Source organism: Triturus cristatus, chromosome 10, assembly GCF_964204655.1.
Source record: "Triturus cristatus chromosome 10, aTriCri1.1, whole genome shotgun sequence".
NCBI classification, from domain to species: domain Eukaryota; kingdom Metazoa; phylum Chordata; class Amphibia; order Caudata; family Salamandridae; genus Triturus; species Triturus cristatus.
The window spans coordinates 675685135-675701702 of NC_140593.1; the positions used below are offsets into that span (position 1 = coordinate 675685135).

Sequence of the window (16568 nt, forward strand, 5' to 3'; positions counted from 1 at the left end):
CTCAGGTCTAGGATAGGTCTGAGGGACCCGTCCTTTTTTGGTATTAAGAAGTACAGGGAGTACACCCCTGTTCCCTGCTGGTGTACGGGCACGACCTCTATTGCGCCTTTTTGCAGCATACTTAGCGCTTCCTGCTGTAATAACGCTAAGTGCTCTGAGGACATAGGACGGTGCCTTGGCGGTATGGTGGGTGGAGTGGAGGTTAATTCGAGACAGTAACCGTGTTGGATAACATCTTTGACCCACCTGTCTGTGGTGATGGAATTCCACGTGGACAGGAACCGCTGGAGTCTCCCCCCCGACAGGTGTTATGTGGTCGGGGGGAAGGGAGAGGGCGTCACTGTTTGTTCTTGGGGGAGGACCTGGTATTGCCGTAACCACGTCCTCTGTCCTTGGAGCTGGAGCCACGATATCCACCTCGGGTGTTTTTATCGTAGGAACTCTGTGTGCCCCCTTTATTGTAGGTTTGCTGTGCCCCCTGTCCTCTACCTGCACCTCTATTTCCGGGGCGACGAAAGGAGCCACTACGAAATGTCTGCGTTTGCAGAGCCCCCATTGACTTCGCAGTGTCTGTGTCTTTTTTTATCTTTTCTAAGGTGGTGTCAACCTCCGGTCCAAATAAGTAGTCGGGGTTGACCGGCTGATTGAGGATGTTATTTTGGACCTCAGGTTTGAATCCGGAGATTCGTAACCAGGCGTGTCGTCATAGCATGACGCTGGTGTTTATCGCCCTTGCAGCAGTGTCTGCGGCATCCAGTGCACACTTGATGGATGCGTTTGTGAGCAGTTGTCCCTCCCTGATGAGGAGCTCCGCTGCCTCTTTGTACTCGTCTGGCAGGTGTTGGAGTAGGGTCTCTAACGTGTCATAGTGTGAGCGGTCGTAGCGAGCTAGGAGGGCCTGTGTATTGGCAATGCGCCATATGTTTGCTGCCTGGGCTGCAATCCGTTTGCCGGAGGTCTCTAGAACCTTGGACTCTTTGTCCGGGGGAGGAGCATCACCAGTTGTCTGCGAGTGTGCCCGTTTGCGAGCATTGGCAACTACAATGGAGTCCAGAGGCAACTGGCTCCTAATGTACGTGGGGTCCCCAGGTGCGGGTTTGTATTTTTTCTCGATCCTGGGGTTTATTACCCGTGCCCTGGTGGTTTCTTTGAAAATGTCCTTTGCTGGCTTGAGGACACCTTTTAACATGGGCAGAGTTTTTACAGTTCTCTCGGAGGATGCGAAAGTGTCCACCAAGAAATCATCCTCGATAGTGTCTGAGTGGAGTTGCACTCCATGATTGGCTGCGGCACGTTCAATGAGGGCGTTGAATGCAGCAGTGTCCTCTGTGGGGGACGTTTTTGCGCCATAGAGTTGCGTGTCCTGTGTATCCAGAGCGGCACCTGGCTCTACGGGGTCATCCCAGACCTGATCAGGGTCTTGCAGGCCCTCAGGGTCCATGTCTTCGGGGTAGGTGGCGTCGTCACCCATGTAGTCCTCCACTGCATCCGTGTCGGAGTGCGTTGGAGAGAATGATGGATCTGTGTAAGAGGTGTGGATGCGTTCATAAAGAACTGGCTCCGATTCCGCCGGCATTTTTTGTTTCAGCGGGATCCTATAAGAGTCCAAAGCGTGCCCTGAAGTGATCTTCCGCTTTCGGAGCATAAGCCTGCCGGTGTCGGCGTCGATGAAGTGGGACGGCGATGTCCCAGTAGTCGAGTGTTCGGTAGATGGGGACCTTGTCTGGGTAACGCGGTTTCTGATTTCGAACATTTTCGGCGCCGTGGATGGCGGCAAACCAAAGGTGATGTTGGCCGGTGCCGAAGGTGCCTTCTGTGCCCGTTTCGGTTCGGAGCCCGACGAGGTCTGGAGGGCTGCCTTTTCCCTGATGCGTTGCAAGGACGCTGCCACTTGTTGCACCTGGAACGCCGACGGTTCTTTGGCGCCGAGAGGTTCCGTCGAGGCAGGTGTGGGCTTCTTCGAAGTTACCGGGTCATCGAGCCGAGGAGGGGTAGTAGCCGTCGACGGCGTCGATGAATGTACCTTAGTCGCTGCCTTCGCGGTGGATAGGGCCTCACCTTTTTTGCTGGAATTCAGAAGAGGACTTAAGGCAGAAACAGCTATCAGCACCTGGATACCCTCAAGGTGATAAGCCTCGCTTTACAAATCCATCTGGATTGGAGACTGGAGTACAGTGGCTTCTAAACATCACCTTGAATTCCTCCTGTTCCAGCTCTCAAAAAGCAGTTTTCCATGGCAGATAGCTGGAGTTTTCATGTGTAGGTGCTTGTTGTGGGTCTAGCTCTACCCGAGCTAATCAATAGTGGATTGTGTTACTCTTGTGTGCAACAGTAGAGAACAAAATATTATAGCTAGTTGTACATGTAGTTCATGGTTATGAGAGTAACCCAAATATTATTTTTGTTCGGGATGGTGGAGTCTCTAAGTATCTACCATTCCACATGGTATTGCCCAGCTTTTCAGTGCTTGTGAGTTCCTTATAACGGGGGGAGTTATGCAGGGGATGGTAGAATTACAAGTTCACATCAATTATGCTGTTCTAGTCGCCCCCCGTACTAGTTGTGTCTGAGTTGGCCACTATGTTTTACGCTGTAGAGAATTAGAGAATTCTCCACCGAGATCCCTCCAGGTCCACTGTAGTCACAGTGTGGAGGAGCAGTCTTAGCCCAATCAAGTGGTTATAAATCACTTGACTGCATCTGGCATCATGGAAGTGGTGAGAGTATGGCCCTCTTTCAAATTTACTTGGGTATCTTATATAATCTCGTCCTCTGACTTTGATGTTATTTTGGGGAGTTCAGTGTCCCTACCCGAGCCTTTTTCCAACGGCTGTCACCTTTGCTGTAATTCACGTCAGACTTGGTGGTGGCAAATCATGATCTTCTGTCCATCTAGACATTTACTGTTGCTAATGCCTTTTGTCTTTCACTGTGAGCCTCTTCCATTGAGGGTTTAGGTATCTGTCAAGGTTTTGGATTTCTACTCTTCTTCCTTTTAGCTTGATGCCATTTAATATCCTGGGTTTTAAAGTGTCCCCCACCACAGGCAGCCACCCAGCTCCATGGTTCTTCAGAACTTTCAAAGAAGTTAAATGTTCCTTCCACCATTACCTTTAACTTCTCTGGGAAGAGTAGCATGTATCTTATATTCATGTCCCTGTGTTTACACTTTATGTTCAGGAATGATGCACATTGTTGCTGAACCACAGCTGCATAATCTGGGAACATGTATTCCTTGTTATCTACCTGTAAGTGGCTGGCCTTTCTGGAACTTTGGGGAAAGTCATCTCTTGTTCTGTAGTTCAATATCTCGGAAAGCATTTCCACAAATCATACAATCTGCATTGGTTCATAACCCCACAAAATATGAATGAGGGCACAATTTAGCCAGGCATGTAATCCAGCAGAAAATAAGCTCGATGTAGAGATAAATCTGGAGTAGCTAACATGAGTGTCATGATTTTAGAAACTTGCTTCCTAGAGGTTGTAAAATTCCTACACAACCATTATCCCATAATTCAGCATCATATAGGGAGCTGAAAAGATACTGAGTTAACTGCAAACTGGAACAACCTTATGTACATAAGTGATTCTAAAGTAATCGCTCCCCTTCTCCTGCTAAACCTGTAATTAGACTGAGACTGTGGACCACTAACCTGTACTCCAAAGACAAAGTAATAGAGGTCACTAAGCCACCGTCCTTGAATGAAAAAAAAACCTGGCTGACAGAGTGCAAATCATCGTGCTTCCTTTATTCTGCCCACCGCCATTCGGACCTCAGGTATATGTACCTCAAGACAATACGACAGCCCCTTCTTTGTTAATGCAGATATCACTTTCCATGCAAATTTCCTATATATTCAGGCTTACTTTCGACAACTAACGGGATAACACCTTGATCTTTCTGCAATTGGATATGTCTTCAGATATTAGTGAGTGCTTCACAGACTGAGTCTGAGGCAAAACCGTGAAGCAGCAGATATCTGGGTGCTACAGAAACACTTGAAGTTCATTTAATTAAAAACTGATATCTTCACTTATGGATCGAGGCAACATATGAACCTCCCCAATCCCTTCCTCAAAACACTGCTTGAGTGAAGGAAATTCAACTTTCACCAAACACTTCTAAAGAAGTCAAAATCATTGGCACGATCATAGTATCTAACCTCTCACTTTCACCTCAGTTTACTTCGCCATGAGTATCCCACACTAGAGTTTCTCTCACCTTGGTCTCTCCCACACAGAGCTGGCCTCAAGCTCTTAAGTTCTATCACACATTGACTATACTTACCGGCTTTATACAGGGCTCTTGGAAGACTTAGCCAATTTTGACAATTCCAAAATGCAACAACTAGACACATACTACAGGCTGAACAGACACATCCATATCGTCACATGCCGTGCAGGCCATTAACTGGATTCCTGTCAATAGAAGGGCCTCCTTTAAATTTCTTACCTGTGCTCACCAGTCAATTGATGTCACAGTACAAGTTTACTACACCTCTAATGTTGAAGGAGGGACCTCACATGCAGAGTATGGGAGCTACTTCTCTCTACAAACACTTAAAGTCTGAAATATGCTCTCTAAAAAAATCACAATCTGCTCTTATATGGAATGTAGCAGGGCAATAAAGTCCTGGGTGGTTCTTAAAATTTATGGTAATTATATATTGGAATATGCATATTTATTAACTTATTAGATCTTATTCTCTTTCTTAGCATTTTCTTTATACCATATAAGATGTGTTATATAACTTTTAATTATTTTTGTCTTCTGTGATAATATTTTATATATTTAAAATGTTAACTGATAATCCTATATCTTCATGTGTATGTATCCATTATAAATGTTAATAAAACATTTTGACACACATTTTTTTTTATTCCAACACAGCAGAGCTTAAAAGAGCCACTCTATAAAAGTCGAAAAGACACTTTTGCTCCGTACCTAAAATGATATTGAGGTGCGACAGGCCCAAAGCAACAAAACTGGTACATATTTCCAAGCCATAAACATCATCAGTCCATGTCTATCACAGACATCAACATGATTTGAACCAGGCAATGCAAACTAAGTAAATGTGCCTTGTCTAAAACGCTTTGAGCATCATAAGGGCATGGAAAGAACCATACAAATGTCTATGCAATACAACACGCTTCTTTGATTCACAAGCTATATTATACAACATCACATTACAGAAACGCAACAGGGTGAGCACAGGTGTGGGTAGCGGAAGATGGACATTAACTAACTGCTATGAGTGGCTTAAACATAATTTCTCTCAAAGTAAAAGGTCTAAATAATGTGCTTAAGAGGACCTAGAGCCAGATATACTATTTACTGGTTGCAACATACTGGCTGCAATATGAGAACAGTATATTTACAACCCCTAATAAATTTTAAGAACTGTCCTATGTACTGATAGGTCGGGGTTCTTTAAATTCTGAATCGTGGTGTGGCAGAATTCGACCTACCTCATGCATATTACTGAGGTAGGTAACAAATTGTAACTCGCAACACTTGGTGGCAATCACAGGGGTAGTAGCCTGTTGGCCTAAGCAGACCACCAGGTCTCTGACCGCTTTTAAAAAATGAAAATTACAACAACAAAAAAAAAAAATGCTTATTTTATTTAAATGAAACGTTTACATTTTTCAGCTCGTTTGAGGGGGTGGTGGTCCCCTGAACTGCTGCCCGCTCTTAAACTAGAATTTTTACATTCACAAAGGGAAAGGGATCCCAAAGCGAGCCCTTCCCTTTTGCGGATGAGTTACCACTTCATTTGAGGTGTCAATAACATTTCAATGTTTGGGACCGGATTTCAGATGTCAATCCTGTTTTGAATGCTACCAAATGAGGTTTATGCTTTTTGCTTAAAATGGTTACCGGGACCGATGGCTACACACCAGAGTGAGAGGACCCCTGCAGTAAAATGCTGTTTGATGAAGGCAATGGTCTTTAAATGTTATGCTGCAAATACGTTTGTCCCTGCTGTGCTCCACCGAAGAGCTCATGAAGTGTGAACGCCATTTCTGGGGCTAAGAAAATGAAAGACTGGAAGAAATTAACAGTTATTAAGCTTTGCTTCACTGGATGAACTTCAGCTTTGCAAAAGAAAGGCCTCATTTACCAGAAAGTACCCTGAGGGCTACTGAGTCGAGCTATACTTGAAATCACAGCTGAAGGCTATTGATGAGTGTCAGTCCTGTTTTGAATGCTGCCTAGTGAAGGGTGCTGGACAGCAACTTAACACAACTAGCCAGGAACAGCGTGGTGGCAATAAGGTCAGAGCTAGAGTTGGTGAATCATAGGTGAACAGCTTGCAGTTGCCACATCAGCATGTCTCTCTGGCCATACTCGTGTTGTAGATATCACCCCCGTCAAACTCATCTTCAATACAAATGCTCCCATTGATTAGAAAGGGACAACCCATGCTGAAAATATTCCTCATCTTCTATAAAATGTGTATTCTCCATTGATTTAAACAAAGTAATCCTCAAAAACCACTCCACTTCACAATCTCTGGAGACTTAAAAGAATGAGAGAAAGGCTAACTGAATTGGCAGTACAAGCAGGGCAAGGTTTTTAGGGTTTATTTTTTTTTTTTTATCGTACATTACACAAGGATAGGTTGAGAAGTCCTGATGCTTTAAGTGGCATTACGCAAAGTGGCAGACTCCATGTCAAATGTGTTGCAGGGCTCAGAAAATTCCACTGTCAATTACTTAACTGCTCAAACCCCCCAGTTTTAATGCCAGTGTGGCCAGCTGCGCGAGTCTTATGATTGTAGAGTGTGCGCAACACCACCCCCTCACTGCTTGGATGTAATTACTCCCTTAACCTAACTCACTAGTGCAGGGATATCTTCGCACTTATACCGTTGTCAGTGCAGGTCACCAGAGCACAAACAGTAAATACAACCCTATCCTTTAAACTTTTATCTTTAAAAGCACTTTCCCTACTCTCCCTGACTTTCATTAAGTATTTTAGATATTTAAGATTAGTTTTATTGAAAATGCTGTGATGTGCTAAAGAAAAATACTTTGATTCATCACAGGTCAGTAGAGTGCACTTACAGCAGATGCAGGTCTCAAGTTTGCACAAACATGAGCTTAACTGGCATACAAATGCTAAAACTGCAATAACTTTTTTGCACTTGAATGCTTTGACAGACAAGTGCTGCATATACTGTGCCAGAATCAACCAACACAATAATATTAATATAATATGCCTTGAAAGAATTACATACTGTGTTGGCCCTGCTGTGTCTAATAATTGTGAGCCCTATGGTACTCATACCAGGTTGATTCAGATACCTTAATATTTCACAAAGGTCAGCCAACCCATAAAAGTGACATTAATGTTCTATGCAAATGCTGGTAAAACACAAATTAACTAGAATAACTGTGCGACAATACACAGCACACCACAAATGTAAATGTACTCATTCCTATCAGAATGTATTTCCCTTAACTGTTTTCTTGTCTGGAACATACAACATGAGGGTACATTACCGGTTGCCTCATTCACCACCAAATAGGCTAGCACTCCTGAGCCAGCCAGGTAAGCTTGCCCCTCCTGTGGGTATATTAGTGAAACTGAAGAGCACTTTCTGTTCTTCTGCACAGCCTACTTGAATGGAAGGAGAAAATGGTTAGTTCCGGTTTAATCAGACTTTAAGAGTCAGGAAATTTGCAGAGGCCCTTCGAATTTTGAAATCAGATGTGAGGCAAAGTTTGGTTTTTGTTGTATAAACACTATTTGTTAATTGTATGGCGGATTAGACAAAGGGAGAGTCTGCAACCAAATCCCCAATACATCTGGGGCACTAAGCTCCCCCCTGATTTGTACAATACTCTAATTAGGAGGCTAGAGTGAACTGATCTTATGGATATGATTTACATTGTACAATAATTTTGGAATTACATTAATATCTGTTTTATTATTTTATGTATCTGACCGAAGGCACTTTCGCTTTTATTTATTTTATCCAAATGTGTATTCTAACTGTATTTTATGGTAGATTGCCGGAACAATGATCAGGAGTCACTGCTCTGTCCATTTAAGCTATAACATGTTGGCCTAAAACTCTAACATAATCTGCCACCAGCTTAGACTTTTCAGATAGCATAGCGGACCCTTTTCTAGTTCCTTTTCCAGGACTCTTGCTGAGGTTTTTTTGGGCTGTGTCTCAGCACATATATACCTAGGTATCAAAGGGTGCATTTTCTTCCAAACCTATTTTATTCGATTGAATTGCTCTAATCTTTAACTTAAACAACCTAGTTTGCGTTTTATTATGTTTTTAATACATCTATTCTGCACTTTTATGGTTCAACGAACAGAAATAAAAGTTACTTGAAAAATAAAACATGTGGCTTGCAAAAAAAAAAAAAAGCGCCGGTGCTGCTGATCCATACATGCTTTATATTTCTTAAGTGACACAGAGGGGTTTCTATTAAGAGACAGATGGCCTCAGTTCCAACTGGCACTGCCAGCTGATGCACTGGACTGAGGATGGCGGTAGGTTGGTTCGGATCATAGCTATCTTTAACTACCAAGACAGGGAGCTGTTATGTCATTTTTATGGATATTTGCGTTAAATTGCACATTATTAATGGAATAGGTCCAAATCCAATTTTCAAAATTGGCAAGTTTCATACATGTGGCATGAAAAGAAGTGAGGAAAAATAGTTTTACTCCATGGAGATTCTTCAGTTTTGCATAGTGGTAGCTGGGGCACAATTATAGGGTTGATTGTGCACTTTTGTTTTGAATGCTTAGCAACATGCATTTATCAAAATCAATGTGACAAAAAGTTACACTGTGATATGATATTGCTTAAAAATAACAAGGGATGCATTTTGCAAATCGATGCTTTTACACTGAACGTTTCTGCCTTTCCTTCCAGCAGGTGTGGCATTCCTTTCATTTGCACACCCTGAGCTGGGGGATAACAGCTTATAGGAGGAGTTAAAATCTAAAGCATAGCAGTAAACAGCCAGAGCGGTATGCAAGGTTTACGTTGTCTTTCTTAAACTGAATAATTTACTATTATATGGGTTTCCATTGAGACTGTTTACCTTCAAGAAATTGCCATGAATTTGAAGCATAGGGTGTGAGTAGGTAAGAATGTTAGCAAAACTGTTAAGTACTTTTAATAAAAGCATGGTTTGTGACTTTGTGGTCTCTTGTAATACTTTTCAATTCTCTCTGTTACTGAACCATGGTAGGCTCAGGTTAACCTCCATTTTAGTAAACAAGGCAGTGTATAGGCTTGTAAGCTAGTAAAGCACTATGTTTTGGCTTCTAATTCCGATTAGATTCATTCTATAAATATCTCAAATTTTGCATACCTGTGGGGTCAAATTGCATCATCTATTTCAGCTCATAGTTCATGATCCATAAAGGACAGACTTTATTTAAAACACAGTCTGTTGAGGAGATAATTCCACTCCAGTGTATTAATTCTCATGCCAAGTTTCATGCCTGTAGCATTTACGGAAGGGGACAACATGTTAGGTTGAAATTCTATGCACTGTTTGCCTTTTCAGGAAAATGTGCTGCTAACATCACTGTACGTTATTACATGTAATTCATGAACCATAGAATATAGAGATGTAATTCAAACTGAAAACTATTGTGGAGATCGATCTGCGTACATATTCTAATTTTCATGCATTGTAGCACGCAAAGAACTGGGTAATGAAATGCCATTTTACTCCATGTATATTTTTCAATTTTGGGTGAGGAAAGAGCATTGCACATCTTGAATTATAATTCTGTAAATATATCATATATAAACTTCATTTCTATTGAACAATATTAAGGGGACAAAATCATGCAGATTTTGCAAGTTTGCATATGGGTGATGAAAGAGCATTGTACGTTTTGATTTATAACTGTGGAACCACACAAGACAGATATTTCATCCAAAATGCAGAACATTCAAGACAAATCTCCATACATGGATTAGAGGAGGATTTGTTTCTAATCACCCATCTCAGTCAGAAAAGATCTAGACATCCACCTTCAAACTCCACTATCGAACCCACATTACGTTTAAACTGATATTTCATTTAACTTTACTGGAAATCAAATAGACCCCGCTGCTCCCTCTGCACATAACTAATTTCTAATCCATAAGTGCACCCTTATCCTCGCAAACGCTATCTGATAAATGTGGGGAAACAATATGGTTTGGCCCATGCATACAAGATTATCACACAGGACCGCTGGAGGCAAAATAGCGATTATCCTTCCACCAGAATTTATTGCATAACTCTTGAACCTTTAGGGTAGCACATATGCCTTGAGCACCATCTTTAACAATTCTCTCAGCAAGTTTTCAACCACATCACTGAGAGACCACGATTCAAGCATTGAAGGCAAACCCTGGATCCACTGGACAGCACACCTTTACGGATTGTTAAATAGGGTGGATACTTTGTTTCAGTTTCACCAGAATTTTAATTGTGTAAGATATAAACATTTTCATTTCAGCCAATTTCAGAATGCTTTGTAATCCAGCATAAGAGGCTCCCTGACTCTTCCCAAATCTGCATGAGCCAGGTTAACCAACTTTCAATCTTACTTCCCAGTAACCTCACACTTGCTCAATGCTCTTGGCTTTCTTGTCCAGGTCTTCACACAAATCATTGATAGACTAACATAGCCTCTATTCACCTATCAAAAGCCAAACATCATTTGGCAGCACATCTTATGTCCCCTTTTGTCCTTTTCTTCCTACAGTAGTGTGGTATGACTAAACTTTCCTTGTCTATTTTACTCTCAGGCATTTTAAGTTAAGAGTTCACAGAATCAGTGCTAAAACATCGTCACTGAGAAATCAAAGGTACTCCAACGCAACTTTCATAGAGAATGGGGATAACAAATGCAAGAGTTGTAATGCTCAACGGAGGGTCACATCAAGATCCGTGGTGAGGGAGAGATGGTCAGATACATAGCGCAGCATGCACTGTCCCACTCAGTAAGGAGAGTGTGCCGCTGAGGCCACGCAGTGTCCCCTTACCTTGGCACCCAATCCAAAAGCAGCACACATGCGACAAGTGCTCCACCCAGGCATGTGTGTACTCTGATAATAGCACCCTGCGGTAACACTGTACAATGTTTTACTTTATGCATGTAACTTGTGCCCATGCAGTAAAACTGAAGTAAAGTTGTTAAAAAAAAAAAGTGCCCCACACACAACTCCAGCAGGCTGCGTGTGGCAAGTTCTTGAGGGATTCAGCTCTCCCTAGCTCTCACATCAGACCGCGAGGTGGGAGTGTCAGGCTGGAAGTGTACACTGACCACTGAAAGGCCACAGTGTTGGGCACTACGGGAATTTGAGGGGGGGGGTGGACACATCAGCGCAAATCCTGTGAACTCTTATCTGCCACAACAAGAACAGCCCAAAGCAACTCCACCACGTTTCCCAGACCATTAGGCATGCAGAAGCACGGTGGGCAGTGGAAAGGGTGATCAACAGGAGACCGAAAACACTGCATCATCTTGGGCCCAAGCCACCCTTCACTCCCACTTTTAGGTTTCACCTACCTCAAAAAATATTGGGTAAATTAAGCATACACATGCTGAACACTAAGCAAAAAGTTACAAAGGATTACCTTCAGGGTCACAGAGCTTCTTCAAGGCCCGGCACGTGGGTGCTTTGATTCGAAGATTCCTTCCCTTGTGACGCAGAGTTGTAACTCTATATTTAAAAAAAAAAAAACAAGATTGAAAATCAGCACAGGCACTATTCCTTCTCAAGTGAAGCAGCACAGGGCCAATGAGCACAAATCCCAAATACAGTAAAGGCAATAAATTATACAGTCAGACTGGTATTTCCACAGTGTGTGTATCTTTTTAGGAAGTTGGCACTAAATACATACTGTGAGGGAATGAGGTGTATTTTATGGTGTGGTTGTGTGACCTCACCGTGTAATACAATTTCCAACCCCTTTGAGACAAGTAGGTTTCGTCTGTAAAACTCTCAGTTCAATCCTGGGTAGATGTGGCACTGATCAGCAAGGCTTACAGACAAGAACAAGTGTAAAGCATTTAAATAGCACCAAAACAATTGAAGAAAAAATCTACAAGACACTCAAGAAATCAGACACCAATTTATAAAAATAGTCTGTATTTAAAAAAGAAAATTAGACAGTAGAATGAAAAAGATCCACCGGAGGGTTTCAGACATGTAGATTTTATAAGCAATAACAAATAAAGCAATTTCACTCAACCGCTAACAATCCTTGACAAAGTCACCAAATCAGACACTTAGAAACGTTTTCAAAGAAAACTTAAATTAAGGGCCAATGCGTATGGTTAGAAGTACTTGGGGCAATCAAATCCAGCAGTGAGCTTGTTAAGGGGACCAGCATGGTCATCAAGAACAGTTACCTTCACAGAAGAAACACTCCTTCAGCAGTCCCAGGCACTTAATCCGCATTGCAATGGATTCCTATGGAGTGGACCTGCTGTAAAGGATGAAGGATGCTGAGGATGCTCTAAGGATGCTGTGGATGTGATGCAGACTACTGGGGTCTTCCTGCAAGGAGTTCTTTGTCCATGAAGATGGTGAGGGGGTCCTAGTTGCAGGGTCGATGTCCCAGGAGATCCTCTCTGGTCTCACCACTAGACTACCAGACGCTCGTTAGACCTTCCGTCCTTCTTCCTAATTGGTCGAGATCCAAGTTCCTGGGGCGTCCTATTTCTCTTCAGAAAATGCCCTCAGGGTAGATGCTGTTGGTAGCCAATGGGCTACCGGGTTTCCTCCCTCCTGGATACCACTTCCTGGAAAGTGTGGCATCTGGCTATCCAAGGATGCACCATTCTGCTCACTACCAACATGGTGAGACCTCTTTCTCGACATTCAGAGCTCCCTAGCCCAGCCCCAGAAGTGTGACTATCAAGGGGCTACACACCCCTGGGAAAACTGGTTTGACAATTGGCATCTCCTCTCCCCAGTGCCAGCCTGAACAAAAGAGTGGCCCCTCTCTTAAGTGCTACCCACTTTCCCTTCAAAGACGAGCTTCTTCTTTGATGCTTGTCTTTTGGGATAACACCATGTAGCTTCCTGAAGGAGGGAGGTAACAACTTTCTCCCATACAGGCCTCTATTGTGTCCTTTCCTGGGAGTCGTTAGCACATCTCCCCAGGAGGGGAGAAAGCAGTCTGCAGGACAAGCCCTTTGTACCTCAGTAGACAGGCAATGGAAAAGTTGGGCAACTAAAGCGGCGACTTCAAAACTTGCACTTTGCTCACCAGTGACATTAAATTCAATGTAACCATTAATTCGGACGTAAAACACTGATTTCCTTGATACCCAACAGCACCAACTTACTAGTCCCCTTCAGAAGATAGCAGGGCTGGGTTGTCAGCCAAGAACTGTGTACTTGCCAATGGGGCTACTAGCCTTTCTACAGTAAAAACGACAATTTAGGGTTTTTACTGCTAGAACATGTAAAAGTGTACATGGAACATGAACATTTCCACCTTTTAACATTCAGTATCCTGCCTTAGGGCTCATTAGGCCTGCCATAGGGGGGCGACTTACATACATTAACTAGCATTGCCATAGCTAATAGGTCTCGCTTTTGGGACCTTTTAAGTATTTAGTTAAACAGCACAATATCCTTGGTGCAACAACATCAACTGTTGCACGGCTAAACACTTAAAAAGTCCCCAAGGCGAGACCTATTGGCTATGCCAATGCTTGTTTCTATTACTTTACAAATATGTATTTGAACCGATTTGCAAATAACTTTGTCGAATCGAAGTTTGTTCATTAAAAACGGGACAGAAAAAGTACAAATTATTATACCATTTGCTAGGGGAGTTCATGAATAGTTGACAGCGCATGCGACTAACGTTTGATGTGACACTGTGTAAACAGCCTGGTTCTGGAGCTACTACAGTGTCTGGGTAGATATATCACAGATCTGGAGACAACGCACTCTAATCCTGATAGCGCCAGACACATGACAGCTTGTTCTCTACGGAAATTACTAAAAAAACACACGAAGAGTGCTTTGTTGATGCATAGGTGGTTAAAGCCGGAGTTCACCACAAAAGAAATGTGTAGTATCAAAACAGCTTTATATTCATGACCACTTTTAGATTTCACACTTAAAAAAATAGGTGAAGGGGTTGTACTTGAGATTTAGGTCAGGGCCAGTAAATGAGAAGGACACTAGCCAGCATCAGATCAGGTTTATTTTGTAGAAGTTACAATTCATTAATAAATCAATGGCCAAAAGGCAGGGGGACAAAGTATCCTTGCCTTCAAGGACACAGCTTGACCACTGACTGCATCACTGGCATAGATACAAGGTGGAGACAAGGTCAGTTTCCCAACAGGGCCAGATAGGCACTGAAAAATATAGCAGACCATGTCTATACTTGTGCTAATAAGTAAAGGTTGTCATTGGGTTATGGCGGCTACATAAATCACGCCTAATGAAAAAGACATAGACCAGCAGACAGGCTTGATCCCTAGCCCTTCACCTGCCACAAAATGAACAGACCTCTCACCCAGGAGCCTTCCCTATTCTTCATCCTCAGTGAGCACAGGCAGATATTTTCACATGCAAATTAGTTCCCCGACTTCAGCCTATGTCCTTGAAAGTTGGGGATTACTCGAGCCTCTCCTTCTGATCTAAGTACTCATTCAATCCTAAACTGCACTCCCAAAAGGATTCATATGTTGTAACGTCATTTGCATATTCATAAAAGTGCTGAAATCTTTAGTGCTCAGTAAGTTATATCTTCTCAGTGGGGTTTATGATGACAGTGCTTATATGGAGAGGTAAAAGTGTTGAAGGCGACTGACAGATCCAGCGCTATCAGGGCCCCAGTATTTGTTCTTACTTACGGAGTATGCAACGTGGTGAGTTACATTTACAAACGCCAGTGTTCACAGCAATGGATTACTTGAATTGGGTTATGTAAATTGCACATAGAGATCACTGGTTGTGGGCTGCAAGCTTAACCTTGGTGCAAATAAGATACAAAATGCTTGAATTAAAAGGGTGATTTAAAAAATGCCTGGAGCTGTGGGGGAGCACACTTGCAGTTTTCGGAGTCCTTGGCCGGGGGTGGGGTGGGAAGGGGGGCAGCAAGATCTGAGGGCTGGGTTTCCAGAACGCATAGGTCAGAATCCTAGTTTGTGGCTCGAAACACGGTCCATAGCCATAGAGGACTGGAAAGCACTCTGTGTGTGGGGGAGGAGGCTAAAAATGCGCACAGGGACAGTGTGTTTTTAGTGCTGCCTGGAAGTGCAGGAAAAGGTAGGAGGGAGAAGTCGTCACTGCAGGGTCGTACCTGAGGAGGTGGAGCATGGGAGAGGCGAGGGTAAGAGGGACTGGCTATAGAGAACGGAAGACAAGCCAGGACAGACTCCCCCAACCCCTTCCTCGTCTCCCCTTGGGAGGCAAATTCATGGGGCTGAAGGGGGTTTAACACTGAAGCTGTCTCTTGCTCCCACCCCTGACCCCCTGGCCAGCACTCTGGGGCCCGATACGATTTTGGATGTTGTGTGAACTGTGGATAAAACTGTCGCCCGCCCACGGTTTGCTTGTTGTCCATGTGTGAACTGGGCTGAGCAGCTAAGCCCCGAAACAACGGGGCCTGGATATTAGTACATCGCAGAATTTATAAGGTACTCCGAGAAGTCACCGTGTTCAACTCCATACTATAGGGCATGCACCATCACTGTCCTACGACCACTCTGGGTTATTATAAGAAAACGCCTTCTCTTGAGAAGGCAGAGTGGAGGGACGAGGGCAAAAAGTGGAGAAGTTGGTGGAAAAGAAATAAGAGAGAAGGTAAAGAAGACAGAAGTGCGACTGAGGAAAGAGGATAGGAGGTGGGAGCCGAAGAGAGGAAGGAAGGTGTGATGTGGGTGTTGAGGGAAGTGGGGTAAGGCAGACAGATTGGTGAGAGAGAAATAAAGAGCAAACCAGTAAAATCATTTAATATATACATCGGAGGAGCACTGCGCAGGCAGGCTGTGACAAAGGTGAAATAATCTAGATTTTAAACGAAGCCCGAGAAAAAGCCCGCGCCCTCCCAGCAGCACCAGAAGCAGAATCCCGTGAATGGAGGCGACGCTTGATGTGCCGACCCGCTCTTCACTGCAAATGCGCCTCAGAAAGTTCCTGACAGGCCATCGAGGCTTGTGCTTGCTGACTATATGGGCTACAACGGACGCAGGTTATCCCGGCCCCGCGGTCAACTCGACAGACAGGCAATTGCTCGCACCCCACGGCTGGCCGCTAAAGTTTACCGAAGGCAGGCAGGGGCAGTAGCTATATGCTGTGGCAGGAGCGTGTGAACAAAGGTCTAAGGGCAACGAGCCCGGGAGTTGTGCTCTAAAAGAAAATTTTAAAACCACACGGGAGTGGAGAGTGTGCACGCGACGGCAACAGTGGACGGCAAAAGTGAAAGCAGCTGCAGCGTCACGTCTGGCGAGTGGTGTGCGATGTGCGCGCACCATGACGAGAGAGGAAAGCCAGATGACGCCTCTGCTCGTCATTGTGAGCGTAACCGCACGCTCTATGCCA

General features: G+C 43.7%; 1 protein-coding gene across 4 annotated transcripts in view; it reads right to left on the reverse strand.

Annotated features, from left to right (window-relative positions):
• The window catches only part of CRAMP1 (cramped chromatin regulator 1), a 1093426-nt gene that overhangs the window by 764865 nt on the left and 311993 nt on the right, over positions 1–16568 (reverse strand). For all 4 annotated transcript variants that reach the window (XM_085628165.1, XM_085628163.1, XM_085628164.1 and 1 more), the window contains exon 7: positions 11629–11714. In XM_085628165.1, coding sequence (XP_085484291.1) covers positions 11629–11714 — 86 coding nt within the window. The remainder of the gene's footprint in view (positions 1–11628; positions 11715–16568) is intronic.